General features: G+C 39.4%; 2 protein-coding genes across 2 annotated transcripts; one reads left to right on the forward strand and one right to left on the reverse strand.

Moving 5' to 3' along the window:
- Positions 1-239: 239 nt before the first annotated feature.
- On the forward strand, positions 240-1,036 carry LOC108830262 (ethylene-responsive transcription factor ERF087-like). The gene has a single exon (XM_018603864.2). It carries the CDS (start codon positions 305-307, stop codon positions 1,034-1,036), a length of 732 nt encoding a protein of 243 aa, XP_018459366.1. The 5' UTR covers positions 240-304.
- A 5,306-nt stretch (positions 1,037-6,342) lies between these two features.
- LOC130494881 (uncharacterized) lies at positions 6,343-10,147 on the reverse strand. The gene is made up of 3 exons (XM_056985706.1): positions 9,074-10,147; positions 7,319-7,342; positions 6,343-7,172 (listed from the first exon to the last, which is right to left on the reverse strand). Exons 1-3 carry the CDS (start codon positions 9,935-9,937, stop codon positions 6,480-6,482), a joined length of 1,581 nt encoding a protein of 526 aa, XP_056841686.1. The 5' UTR covers positions 9,938-10,147; the 3' UTR covers positions 6,343-6,479.
- Positions 10,148-14,860: the final 4,713 nt, after the last annotated feature.

A 14,860-nucleotide genomic window follows, 5' to 3' on the forward strand; every position in this document is an offset into this window, starting at 1 on the left:
TCATAATCTTACATGATTTGCTTGGGCCGATCCTAAAAGCCACAAACTCATTTCACTGTCAATCATATGATTAGACGGTGATGACTGATGATCATCTCTGATTTTTGCACATTTCCATGTGACAGAGCTTTTGTATCTTAAAATTTTCTCAAAAGGAACTTTAGAATAAACGAGAGGGTCCACATAGTGAAGTTACGTATCTATTTAAACACACTTATTTCCATAGTTCCACATTACCAAATCCATCAATGCGATTATCTTTCACATTTCGAGTGTAAAAGAAAGTACAGTATACTAATTAAATATGGATTTCAATGGTAATGGAAATGCCGTTTCTTCCTCTAGATCAAAAAAGAGTCATAGGCAAAAGCAGCAACAACCGCAGCCGCAACCTCAACAACATAATGAAGAAATTAAGTATGTAGGAGTGAGGCGGAGGCCGTGGGGAAGATACGCAGCTGAGATAAGAAACCCGGCTACAAAAGAGAGGCATTGGCTAGGTACATTTGATACAGCCGAAGAGGCTGCATTGGCCTATGATAGAGCCGCGAGGTCTATAAGAGGCTTAACTGCTAAGACCAACTTTGTCTACTCAGATATGCCTCGTGGCTCCTCAGTAACTTCCTTCATCTCTCCTGATGAATCACAACGTTTCATTTCCGAATTATTCAACCCTCCAAGCCAACTGGAAGCTCCTCACAACAGCAACAACAATAATCTCTATTTGTCCACCAACAACCAAAACCAAAACTCTATTGAATTCTCATACAATGGATGGACACATGAGCCTGAATGTGGTTATCAGTCTATGAACACTAATGATGAGCATTGTAATCATGAGCTTCCACCGCTTCCTCCAAGTACTTGTTCTGGAGCTGAACTTACGATTCCGGAGACCAATAGCTATTGGAATCTGGCGCATGCTGACATGGATACATTTTCCTTTGAGCTCGATGGATTTGTGGATCAAAACACTCTTGGTGAGAGTGGAACAGAAGGGTTTGACTCTTCATCCTCCACATTCTTCTATCAATAATAGTGAACTGTACAAGTTTGTGACTAATTTCTTCTTTATTGAACAATCCTTTTTATCTCTACTATGGATTGGAATGAAAGATATCGCATGTTTTTCTCTCTCTCTTCTAGCTTTTTATGTTTCTCTAAAAATTCAATGAATGTTTTTTGTTATTATATATGGCTTACAAAATGCAAGGTTTCTTGATCTCTTGTTACTTTTCTTAACGCCTTACCGTTGTGAGTTATAACCAGAGGGAAAATGCCGCCACTTTCAAAAATATCTTTGTAGTTCGATCTTTTTCAACACTGAAGATTCATTAACAGAAGCAAAAGACCATACATAGTTAAAATACATTTGTGAGTTTTGAGGATTCATCCTGTAATCGTGGCTAAATTCAATAATCATCTCAAGCCTAAATGAATCTAATCAAGCATCAATCAAACATAAAGAAATAACACATGATATTTTGGTAACCGGAGAAGGAGTTATACTCACCGGGAGAGAAACGGTCTCTCAACCATCGTTGTGATTACAGTGTACATCACCGGAGGTTTCCCTCCTCTTCTCCCCCTCCCTATTACATCTAATCCGAGTTACAACAAGTATAATATAGAAAGAAGATCAAGCTTCGAGCTTAGATAAACCGAGAATCACATCTCTCTCTCTCTCTCTTGCTCTCTCATCTCTTGCTCTCTCATTTCATCTCATCTCATCTCTTTCTCTCATCTCATCTTGAGATCTTGCTCTGTTATACGAGCCCTTGACGGAGAAGACGATAAGATCACTTGAAAATAATGATTCTTTTGTCTTCTTATGGATTAATTCATAAACTCAAGTCACGTGCTCTTCACTTGTACATCATTAGCTTTAGTAGAACCTTCTGCTGGACTTAGAGGCTTAGGAGATTGATGACAATTCCACAGTGAGAAAATAAGCCAGCGGATACAAAACCACCTCTGGAAGAACAGGGAGAGACAAAGCCACTAGTGAAACTTCAAAGCCATAAGAACTAGGGCTTATTGCAAAAGTGTCTCAAAACTTGAATTCAAACAGAAAACTAACTTTTTCTTTTGACTCGTTTTTTTTTGAGTTTTTAACCCCACATCTGCATTTTATCTACGAAAATGCCATTAACCTTTTTTTTTTTCGAAAATGGCTTCTTTACTGTCTCAACCTTATTTTCTTCAAACTATTTACAATATTGCCACTGCCATGAATAGTGGGAACAACCTTGTACGAACTGTTTGGAGCTTTTAATGCCCTTTAATGCACGTAAATCTCTTTACACTCTCTCTGTTTCAATTGTTATGAACTAAAAACAACATTTCTTTCACTTTCTCTCCATATTCATCCAAAAAACTGAAGCTTTTGATTCAAAATATGGTCGATGGTTGACAGAGCCATATTTCTTTCGTTTTGACTTACGGTTGCTTTCGTTTGAGGTTCTGGGTGGTTGGAGAAGACCCTGTGTGCAAACGAAGTCATCTCACCTAGTTTAAGGTACGAATTTGAATTTTTTTCAAAATCTGTTCGCGTAGAAGACTTACAAGTAAGTCATCTGTATGTAGAAGACTTACTGATGAGTCTTCTGGTCAAACGGACGACTTAAACTAAGCCGTCCAGCTTTGTTTGTTGAAAAAAACACTCCAGACGACTTATATATAAGTCGTCTACGAGAAACAGGCTAGTTTTGCATTTGACCGAATCGTGTAGATCTTTGACTATTTCTGGACGACTTATAATTCAGTCGTCTCTCAGAAAGTTAAAATTTCAATATTTTATTAAACTAGACGACTTACGTGTAAGTCGTCTTAGGTTAGTTTTGTAGTTGAAAAATAAAACTTCATAATTTAACTTTTACCAGACGACATAATATAAAGTCGTCCCGTCAGAAGACTTAATTTAAAGTCGTCCGGGGAAAGCAAAGTCGTCCAGAATTTTTCCCAATTAAGTCGTCCAAACCTTGCTTATCCCGGACGACCTTAAATTAAGTCGTCTAGCTGGACGACTTTTAGTTAAGTCGTCTGGAGAAAGTTAAATTTCAAGTTTTATTTTTCAATTACAAAACTAACCTAGGACGACTTACACGTAAGTCGTCTAGTTTGAATAAAATATTGAAATTTTTACTTTCCAGAGACGACTGAATTATAAGTCGTCCAGAAATAGTCAAAGATCTGACACGATTCGGTCAAATGCAAAACTAGCCCGTTTTTCGTAGACGACTTATATATAAGTCGTCTGAAATTTTTTTTTTAACAAACAAAGCCGGACGACTTAGAATTAAGTCGTCCCTTTTAATTTTCAATTGCAAAAGTGACCTCTTTAGACGACTTACCTTTAAGTCTTCTGGACGACTTAAATCTAAGTCGTCTGCGATAATGTTTATTGAACTTCTTCATTTTCTCTATGTTTACTAATGTGTTTTATTTTGAATATTTGCAGATGATTTTTAAGTTACATGCAGTGTATGGAGAATGGTTGTTGAGAGATTTCCGTTGGATTTTGTGGTTGATGATCTCAAAGGAGCAAGATTGTTTTTATTGAATGAAGATTCAACACATGCTGAACTTGTTGCAATGGCTCAAGAAGATTATAACCTGGACATGAGATCAGTGACTGTGGAGATTAGCTACTCATTACCAGCAGAAATGATGATGACTCCAGGCAGTCCTCCCATTCATGTTACAAGTGATAGACAAGTTCGAAACTTGCTCGAGATACTCAAAACGCATAGAATATGTCTTTGTGTATCAAGCCGCAGCAAGGTGGAAACGGTTTCAGAGAAAAGAGAAGAAGCTGGTGAATGGAAGAAGATGTTGGTGATAATGATGAAGCTGGTGAATGGGAAGAAGATGTTGGTGATAATGATGAGGCTGATGAATGTTTTGAAGATGTTGGTGATAATGAGTCTGTTGAAGATGAAAATCAAGATGGGAGGAGGAAAATGGGGAGGAGGAAAATGGGGAGGAGGATGCTGATAACACTATTGTTGGTGAAACGGATCAGAATGGTGGGGATTACAGTCTTTATGGAAAGATTCTAGATGAGGACGAGGAAGATGATGATAATATTTGTTTTGAAGAAATTGAAAAGACATATGCTAAGACAAATGCTATTGAAGGAGGAAAATCGGATTGTACCAGCATCTATGTCAACCAGAGTTTTGTTAGCAAGGATGCACTGCTTTCAGAGCTGCGGTTGACAGCAGTGAGGGGTAGGTTTTCTTTCAGAATATACAAATCAACAAAAACTCTCCTTGTGGCAATATGTCGGGTTAGCGGTTGTGGATGGAAGATCAGAGCGAGTGTGAAACATGGGCCAAACACGTTTTGGGTAACAAAGTATGTGGAAAAACATTTATGCTCAATTGGAGACCGAATCGCTCAGCGGAGACACTGTACTCCAAAGTATGTTGGTAGTCTTTTCATTGATCGTGTTGGGATCATTGATGGGATAACTCCACAACATATCACTGATGCAATGAAGAACATGTTTGGCATGACGCTTGATTACACCACTTCATACAGAGCACTGTTATATGCACAGAAATTGTGAGAGGATCAGCAGAAGAAGGGTATTCGCGTCTGCCTTCATATCTCGAGCAAATCTCCATTGCAAATCCTGATTCTATCACGGCTATAGAACTTGATTCTAAGAAAAGATTTAAGTATCTATTTCTCTCTTTTGGAGCTTCTATCAAAGGTTTTAAGTATCAGAGAAGGGTCATTGTGGTGGATGAAACTCACCTAAGTGGAAAGTATGGAGGTGTTATGTTAGTTGCAGCCGCACAAGATGGCAATTTTCAGATATTCCCATTGGCTTTTGGGATCGTGGATGCTGAAGATGAACCTTCTTGGGAATGGTTTTTCACAAAATTGGCTAGTTGTATATCTCATGACAAGCCTCTGGTGATAGTCTCTGACCGGCACGCGGCCATTAAAAGTGCGTGTGAGAAGGTGTTTCCTTGGGCAACCCGAGGAATATGTTATTATCACCTTCAAGATAACATTGTCAAAAAGTTTAAAGGGAAACATCTCATGTACTTGGTGAAAGGGGCTGCTTATGCGCACACGGTTTACGATTTTAACCGGTACATGGCTGAGATACGGAGTGCAAACCCGGAACTTGCAACATATTTGGAGAAGGCCGACGCCAAGCTATGGTCAAGGGTTTATTGTAAGGGAACAGGTTCAACATAAAAACAAGCAACATCGCTGAATCTATTAATTCCGCACTGAAGCGAGCAAGAGGATTTCCGATTCCGTTCCTGCTGGAGTTCATAAGGCAGAAGTTAGGAAAATGGTATTGGAAAAGGAGACAAGATGCTTTGAGTCTCCCAACTGTACATAGCCGGGGTGTTGAATACTTGCTTGCTGTTCGATCAGAGCTAGCGGATACGATGACGGTCGAACCAATTGATGGATGGCGTTTCTTTGTCAAAGGTGGCAAAATGGACTGTGTGGTTGATTTGGAACATGTAAAGTGTGATTGTGGTGTCTATGGAGTGGAGAAAATACCTTGCTCTCATGCTATAGCAGCTGGAACACATGCTGGTGTGCATATCGACACACTTGTATGTCCACTTTACTCAAAGAATCATCTGTATGCAGGATACTCAGAGAATATATATCCTATCGTGTCACAACATATTGAGGAACGAGAATGCTTTCCTCCAAACGTAAAGCGTGGTCCGGAGAGACAGAAGAAATCAAGATGGCAATCTTGGTTGGAGCTATCTAGGATGAGAGGACACAAACCCAGGAAGAAACACAGGGCACGGAGATGCTCAAACTGCAAGGAAACTGGCCATACGAAACCACAATGTATACAACCAGTTGACTAGTTGTCCAGACGACCTAAATTTAAGTCGTCCAGTCTTGATTACCCGTCCAGACGACTAATTTCTAAGTCGTCCAGTGTTTCGTCTACCTTCTACGAAGTCGTCCAGTGTATTAGACTACCTTCTACTATCCCTTCAAGTGTATTTTTTTTAGACGACCTTTACGAAGTCGTCCAGTGTATTTAAGTCGTCCAGTGTTTAGACTACCTTCTACTATCCCTTCAAGTGTATTTTTTTTCAGACGACCTTTTACGAAGTCGTCCAGTGTATTTTATTTTTAGACTACCTTCTACTATTTTTAGACTACCTTATTTGTAAGTCGTCCAAACCTTCCAGACGACTTATTTGTAAGTCGTCCAGCTGGAAAACCTTCCAGGCGACTTATTTGTAAGTCGTCCAGCTGGAAAACCTTACACAAGTTAGAAAATTTATACAAGTTAGAAAATCTATACAAGTTAGAAAATCAAATAAATCATACATGCCCACAAACATACAAATAGATTTGTGTATACAAATAGTTCAAATATACAAATAGATTTGTGTATACAAATAGTTCAAATATACAAATAGATTTGTGTATCTATACAAGTTAAAAAATCTATACAAGTTAGATTTGTGTATCTAATCATACATGCCCACAAACATACCACCATCCTCATTATCTTTCAAATGCTGATCAACAAGCTCCGTCCATATAACCACAGCCATATTATCCCTCATAGTCTTCGCATTGGACCTAGCAAAGTCTTTAGGGCTAAAGGGGACCCCAAGAGCATGACATTCAATGTACTTTGCAGCGTACACGCCACAATCACCATTGTTGGCCGTGGGTACATCTTTCAGCAGTCTCTCATATGTGTATCGCTCCAACCCATGCATCTGGTCTCCGCACTCCACAATCAGATAAGGGACCATCTTGAGAAAAGGCTCCATTATCTCATCCCATCTTTCTGGTATGGTAGTTGAAGGTATGCTGTCCCAGACGACTATGTGCCTCTTAGGGATCGATATCCAAATAGCAACCCAATGTTTGTTGTCCAAGTTCAGTGGCGCATAGATATCATCAATGTCCTCCCCCCACTTCTTGTTTGATTGGCAAAATGAAGGCATTGATCCGTCATACAAACTCGCCGCCCCACTAGGTAGCATTCTTCCTAAACCATTGTGATCAGACGACGATGCTTTGAAGAACAGATACTGTTCTCTCCAAGACTGGGTAAAGTTGTGATCCAGGAAGCACATTCGCTCGCTCCGGAAACATTGTGGGTTCTCCTTATACCTCTGCCTCAGCACATTCATCCAAGCATCTATATGCTGCATATAAAATAATACAAGTTAGAACCTTCCAGACGACTTATTTGTAAGTCGTCCAGCTGGAAAACCTTCCAGACGACTTATATATTTACAAATCTATATAAAGACAAGTTACCAGACGACTTAAAGATAAGCAGAAGACTTACTACGTCTTCCAGCCATGCTTTGGGTGTCCGGAGGTTATGATACCACCAAGTTGGTGATGTACGTGGTTTGTCCTCTAGCTTAGTTAAATAATCACTGCAAACAAAAAAGTAATCAGTTTTGGTAGACTAAATCAAGCTATTATGGGTAAAGCAATCACTTACGGATCAGTTTTCAACCAATCAGCGAGCTCCTTCAACTTAGGTATGTTTAGTGTGGGAAATGGATTATACTTTCCCACTCTAAGGAGTTTCCTTCTCTCTGCCGTATAAGAAGATATCTGCGTGGGAGCAGGTTTCTTCGTTCGTTTACTCCTTGCACGCACAGCAGCAGTGAGAGCTGTTTTGTCCAATACAACCAGGCTCGGTTGTTGATCGTTGGAAGCGAAGCTCGGTTGTTGATCGTTGGAAGCGAAGCTCGGTTGGTCAGTGGAAGTGAGAGGAACAATCTCTTTGGAGGTGACACCATCTGCTTTATCATCCGGCAAGATCTTATATACCGAGATCGCCTCATTTGCTGTATCCTCCGGCAACAATCTCTGCAATAAAAGTTGCAAGTTAACCCTGGACGACTTAAATAAAAGTTGTCTGGACGACTAGTTGACCCTGGACGACTTAAATAAAAGTTGTCTGGACAACTAGAAGACCCTGGACGACTTAATTCTTGTTGGGAGAGGATTTGATACTAACCTCTTTGGGCAGAGGAGAAGGCTGTTTCTTTTGAGGAGAAGGCTTTGCCTTTTGAGGAGTAGGCTGTTTCGTTTGAGGAGCAGGCTGTTTCGCTTGAGGAGTAGGCTTTGCCTTTTGAGGAGTAGGCTTTGCCTTTTGAGTAGCAGGCTGTCTGGTGGGAGGAGTAGGATGATTGGTGGGAGGAGTAGGATGATTGGTTTGAAGTGTAGGCTGATCCTTTTGAGGAGTAGTCTGTTTGTTACTAACCCCGGTTTCTGGGGCTTGAGGGGTAGGCTGTTTGTTACTAACCCCGGTTTCTTTGGCTTGAGGGGTAGCCTGATTGGTGACACCAACCTTCTTCTCCACAGCTTCCAATCTATCGGACATCTTCCTAATCTCCCTGATGCACTTCTTAAACCCATCTTTCATCATGTCACCTAAGTCCTTGAACATATTTTCTAACTCCTCTCTGGTCACCCAACTAGCCTCTTCTCTAGCCTCTTCTGTAGCCTATTCTCTAGCCTCTTTAGGAGCCTCTTCTCTAGCCTCTTTAGGAGCCTCTTTACAAGCTTTCTTCCGAGGTCTCTGATTGTCTTCCTCCTCCTCCTCCACCTCCACCACAACCATCTGTTTGGCTCTTTTCGATGGAGTCACAAACTTAGGTTTTGTACCAGTGACTTCCCAGCAATCCATGGTCCACTTCCACGGTCTCCGATCATACATGACTTTAATGATGTTCTCCGCGGGCACGTCCTCAACCTCAGAGTCCCATTTTGGCCACATTTCACTAATGTCCTTCTCAACAAAGTTGATCACGCGGGTCTGCAGTAAATAGAAGAAGAATCGAGTTAGATATTTGAAACAAAATACTAAATAGACGACTTAATTATAAGTCGTCAACTAAGTCGTCCAGCTGGACGACCTTCCAGACGACTTATTATAAGTCGTCTACTAAGTCGTCCAGCTGGACGACCTTCCAGACGACTTATAATAAGTCGTCTACTAAGTCGTCCAGCTGGAAGACCTTCCAGACGACTTATAATAAGTCGTCTACTAAGTCGTCCAGCTGGAAGACTTTCCAGACAACTTAATTAAGTGAAGATGGAAAGGTACCTGACTCAAGATAGCAGCTTTCATGAATCTGCGGCCTCTGCTGTCCTCGTAAGCCAGAATCGGTGGAGACGGACTGTTTGCTCTGGGTAGACCAATACTAGCACCCAATCCCGGAATAGCTGTGTACGCCCAGACCTGAAGAACTTGTATAAACCCATCCACGGTGTAACAGCCAGTAATATCTTTGTTCCACAAAGAGTCCATCAGCACCTTAAACGCGACTCTCCCCCATGGATAATTCTCAAACCGTTCTAAATCCATCACTAGCCTTGCCAGAACAGCTCGTGTAGCGCTTGAGAACTTTCTCCCTTCAATGAATCCAGTGAAGATGGAAAGGTACGCGAGTCGCTTGCGATCTTCCCTGGACCAATCCCCGCATCTCTTCAGTGCTGCTATTATCTGATCAGTAGTTGGCCCAGCTTCCAGATGAACTCCCATCATCCCCCAGAAAGAAACCATCTCTGGGGTAACTTCACATTCTGGTGTCTCAAGGTCCTCGATGTACTCGCAGTTTAGACCAGTGATGTTTTCAAACTCTAACAATGAAAACCTCGCAGGTTCTGGACCAACGAGACACCACATCTCGTACTTCTTCTTAATGTCCAGCTTTAAACCGAGCAAGTAGTGAACCAGCCTTGAAGCCCAACCAAATCCCTGCTCCTTGAACTTGATGAAAACTCCCAATCTCGACTCCTTGAGCTCTTCAAATTCAGCATCGGTGAGAGCTTCCCTAAGAGCAGTATGCAACTTCGTGTTATCCGTATGATACGAAATGCTATTGTGGGGTTCTGGCTCTTCCCCTAATGTGTATAACCTACGGGGGAGTTCTGAAATATCCATCCTTTTCGTCTGCAAAATAATCAAAGACAACAATAGAAGTCAGAACACAAGCTAAATCAATCACGCCTTAATTGTTACTCCAGACGACTTAGTAGACGACTTAAATATAAGTCGTCTAGAAAGTCGTCCAACTGGACGACTTAGTTGACGACTTATATTTAAGTCGTCTGGAAAGTCTTCCAAATGGACGTACTAAGTCGTCCAGGTTGAAGACTTTCCAGACGACTTACTTACAAGTCTTCCAGTAGAAAAATTTCAAGCGGACCTGATTAGTCGCAGAAGGAGTTGGAGTAATCGTCATTGTGGTTATAGATCTGAAAAAATAAACGTGAAACGGTGAGAATGATTAAATTGAAAGAGACAATGTTTTATGTTCATCTTTTCCACGAGTTTGATGACTTACCGGCGTTAGGGTTTACAGAGAAACGGCGCTACGGTTTACAGAGAAGAAGCGGCGGCGCTAGGGTTTAGAAGAAGCGGCGGTGCTAGCTAGTGTTTAGAGGAAGCGGCGGTGAGAACGTTGGTGAGCACGGTGGCGAGGGCGACGGTTTGTTCGGAAATAGTGGAAGCGGGGGCGCTAGGGTTAGAAGAAGCTGCGGCGACAACGGTGAGAATGAAGTGAGATAGATAGCCGACGTTGAGAACGATGGTTGTTCGGAAATAGTGGGAATTCGAATCGCCTTTGATATCGCCGGTGAGAGAGAACTGTTAGGGTTTCTGAATTTCGCGGAAAATGAAAAAAAAAAAAATCACCTTATATATTGGGTAAATAATCCGGTTAGCTTTAAAAGTACATTGGTAAACTTTAAGGTTTGGTCCGGTTTAGACGACTTATTCTGGCTGATAATGTACATCAGACGACCTAATATTTAGTCGTCTGGGAACAGAAGACTAAATATTAAGTCGTCCAATACCCTAAAATGAACCCCTAAACTAAAATGACTAAATTAACTTACTAACCACGTTATAAAATCAAATTATACTTCAATAGTGTTTACTATACACAGAAATGAACACGCCTAGGTAATTTTAAAAATTTTCAAAAACGGTTTTAATGCTTTCCAAAATCTAACCCTAAGAACACATACAATACTACAACATATGTTGATGAAACATAAACTAAAGAATATCATGACTCACTACTTTCACTCATCTGGGCTGAAAACAATTGAAATTTGTTATATATTAATTTATATCTCTTAAGACATATGTTAATTACATAATTCCAATTTTTCACTTATCAAAATATTTTTTACAAAAATTTTAAATTATGTTTAAGAATAACTGTCCAGACGACTTAACTTAAAGTCGTCTGGACGACTTATTTTCAAGTCGTCTGTTTACAGACGACTTGCGAGGGGTAGAAACGTAAAAAAAAATCCGTTTTTTTGTTTGTTCACAAGGAGATAGTTGTAATTTCAATAGCCTTTTAGGTTACTTTTGCCTTTGACCCAAGTTGGGGTACTCTTTTGGGTTTGACTCCAAGTTTTGAGTCACAATTGGTAATTCTCCCTAAGAACTATTTGCTCACAAACCCATATACCCCACAAATTAGCACACAAGAGAAGGACAGGGATAACCAAAGCCAAGGACAAACCGCAAATTTTATGCAGTTTTTTTTGTTTTTAAATGTAATTTTCTAATTCCAGTACCATTAGTTTATTTTTAATATCTACAAACTTTAGAAATATATTTAGTTTTATGTTTTTGATAATTATATACCTAACAAAAAAAATTCTCTCAATTTTATAGAATTTGATTTAATACATTTTAACCAAAATAAATAGTTGAAAAATCTTTTCAAGATTATAATTTTAAAGATATACATATAGATTATTAAATATAATTTTAAATAATAAAAAATTATTCACTTTATCTTAATCTTAAATATAATTAAATTAAAAATAAAAAATAAATATTATTAAAATAATAAAATGTACAATTAATAAAATTATATTGAAATATAATTTAAAATTTTAAAATTTTTATTTCTGCACATGGTGCAAGAAAACACTAAGTTTAACTAACTAAATATTTTTGAGAAATCAGCCATGGATGCAGAATTGGAGGAGAAGAGGAGAGAGGTAGAGAGAGAAACACATGATGATGATCATATAGATCACAACCAGATCATATTCCTCTCGACCTAACCTTGAAGATACTCTCAAGAGTACTTCCTGCCAAATGGATAGTAAGATTTGGTTGTGTGTCAAAGCTCTGATCTTCTTTTGTCACACTTCCATATTTTATCCATTTCGGTCCTCTTTGAGATCACCGAGTCTTCTGCTCACCGTATCACTGAAAAGGTCATATTATGTCTATAGTTTTTACTATACAAGCTATAATGATTTGATAAATCCGCCTTACCAAATCACAATAAACATATGCCAAGGCCATTTTGTTGTTCTTATTTAGGGTATGATCCGTTGCAGGGTAAACACAAGGTATTATCTATAAACCAATATTCCCTATAGCCTCATGTTCTTACACTGGGAGCTCACGAATCATAAAGAACAATAACCAAATATATCCTTGTACATCGTCAATATCTCTCACGTGGGAGATGCTTCAATGGAGTTTTGTATTATGAAGCTTGCGTTGATGATACACGTATAATAATGAGATTTGATGTCAAATCTGACAACTTTACTCTGATAAAATATCCAGAGGTTGTTTCTAAGTTTTTGAATCATATGATGATACATTATAGGGTAAGGCTAGCCTTAGTTGCTAATAGGTTTCCCGTTACTCTATATTTTGAAAGATGAACATGGACACAAATGGATACATCAAAGCTTTCTTCATGTATTGTAAGAGAGTATGGAGAAATGGTTTAAGATTTCAGGTTGTTACTGATGCTGTGTGAGATTATTTTTGCACCATCTAGTTTGTGAATTACTTTATGTTGTATATTTCGATCCGAAGAGAAACAGCACTAGAGAAGCCTTGCTCAAAGGATTCCCTAGACTTGATAGAAAATATATTTACACAATAGATGGGTTCCCAGACCACATCGAGAGACTCTTGTCTTTGTAAAGCAGCACCTTCACTCGTTTAATGCTCTTCAAATGTATTTATTCCCTTGCAGTGAAATTTTATTTTCTGAAAATATACCATTAGCTTATGTGTTTATAGTTACTTTGTTACTAGGTGAACGGCCCGTAAACATGTGCAAACATAAATATGATCCTTAGATTTGATGTTTACATTTCTCTATGATTCCTGATTATCAGATGTATTCATTTTATCTTATCAAATGTGTATATATGAAAGCTATCATTTTATGTAGTATTAAGACATTCATATGTTAACATATCATATATGTATATGGAGTTTGTTGACACTTTGCAGGATCTCAAAAGACTCTTGTTTTTCGAGTGTTAAATTCAAGCTACAATAGGTCTTTTTTTCTTGTTGGGGGCTTTCTTGTTTATTTGCCACTTTATCATTGAATAGTTTTTTTTATTCATTGAATAACTTTTTTTTTCGCGTAATGCTTCTCATGAAAGAAGTGTTGGTGGCCTAGTGGTTACCAGCGAATCTTCTCACACATGCTACCCGAAGTCGCCAGTTCGATTCCCGGGGACAGCAGGGTGGTACTATGCTTCTCCAAATAAATCCTTCCTCATACGAGTAGGGGCAAGTGGTGTATACCAACCGTAGGTCCAAGCCGGAGGGGTTTCCCCATACGAATGGGGGCAAACGGAATATACATTAATCCGTAGGTCCAAGCCGGAAGGGAGGGATTTCCTAGATTTGGGGCCGCGCAAGCGGTGGGGCTAGTCACTATAAAAAGTTAACCCTAAACAGTCTCATGAACCAACACGGGTTGGCCTAGAGGCGAGTTGAGGTAACAACCAATACGCTCCCCGCAGGTTCGATCCGCGTTGGCCACCGGGGTTTTCACATGGTCCCTCCGGGCCTCTGGGAAGCCGCCGCTACCGTAAAAACCCTCCGGACCCTTAGTGGTTCAGATTGTGGGGGCGGTGGTCGGCGCTAGTCGGGTTCTTACGGAAATCCGGACACCCGGGTTAACAAAAAAAAAATGCTTCTCATGAATATCCTTCTCAGGATTTTTTCGGAGGTACATCAATTTTTTCTCGGTTTGCCTCATCTGTTTATTGTGACTAGTTTGCCTCATCTGTTTATTGTGACTATAGTCAAGTTTCTAGCATTAGTACACTTGGTTAAGATATTTGAGGACCAAACTAATCAGATTTTACCTGATATTCGGGTAAGTTTCTCTGATTCTATCTTTACTGGTATACAATGGAAGCTGGTTTTGTCATATGAGATCTTGTTGTGTGGGAATCTTCATTAAATATGTTTTATTTGTTGAAAAATGAATAGGTGGAACTAACACTCTGTCTTTGAGAAGCTGCAAAAGGGTGCACTGCTTCGAAAAGAGATAGGCTGTTTTCAGTAGTCATCTCAACGTCACTGCTTTTAAGCAAGTATATATATGTGTGTATCTCTTCACGAGCACTGCATGTCTTGTAGAGGATCTATGTTGTGGAAGCCACAAAGACAGCTGACGTTGTGACCCATGGTAGTTTATCTGAAGTCTCATGCTTTTTCCTATGTTTAACTTGATTTTGGTTTTAAAACATTTCAGTTCTCATCTTTCAGAAAAAAACATGTCAGTTCTGCGATGAAATGAGTGGCATGATTTCATTTACATTGTTACGTTGCTTTCTCTGAGGATTTGTGTGCCTTAGATGTTCTCCCAATTCAAATATTGGTCACACTTCTTGCATAGCTGGCTATTTCTTTTCCTTCTTTTTTTTTTTTTATTATGCTTGATATTTGCGGCAGATTTGAAGCAGAAAATTTTTAGAACTGTAATTTTGGAGATCATTTTACATGATCTGCTGGACAAGATAGTGAATATGATTCCTGATGACATGATTCTGTCAAATTTTA

This window comes from Raphanus sativus, chromosome 5 (assembly GCF_000801105.2).
Source record: "Raphanus sativus cultivar WK10039 chromosome 5, ASM80110v3, whole genome shotgun sequence".
NCBI lineage: Eukaryota > Viridiplantae > Streptophyta > Magnoliopsida > Brassicales > Brassicaceae > Raphanus > Raphanus sativus.

What these genes read in the sequence shown, in the direction of transcription:
- LOC108830262 (XM_018603864.2), top strand. Translation starts at nt 305, where the DNA reads ATGGATTTCAATGGTAATGGAAATGCCGTTTCTTCCTCTAGATCAAAA.
- LOC130494881 (XM_056985706.1), bottom strand. Translation starts at nt 9,937, where the DNA reads ATGGATATTTCAGAACTCCCCCGTAGGTTATACACATTAGGGGAAGAG. An exon ending in CTTTCCATCTTCACTTAATT is followed by an intron (nt 7,343 to 9,073) that starts AAGTTGTCTGGA and finishes AACCTCCGGACA; the next exon opens with CCCAAAGCATGGCTGGAAGA. An exon ending in AAGCATGGCTGGAAGACGTA is followed by an intron (nt 7,173 to 7,318) that starts GTAAGTCTTCTG and finishes TTTTATATGCAG; the next exon opens with CATATAGATGCTTGGATGAA.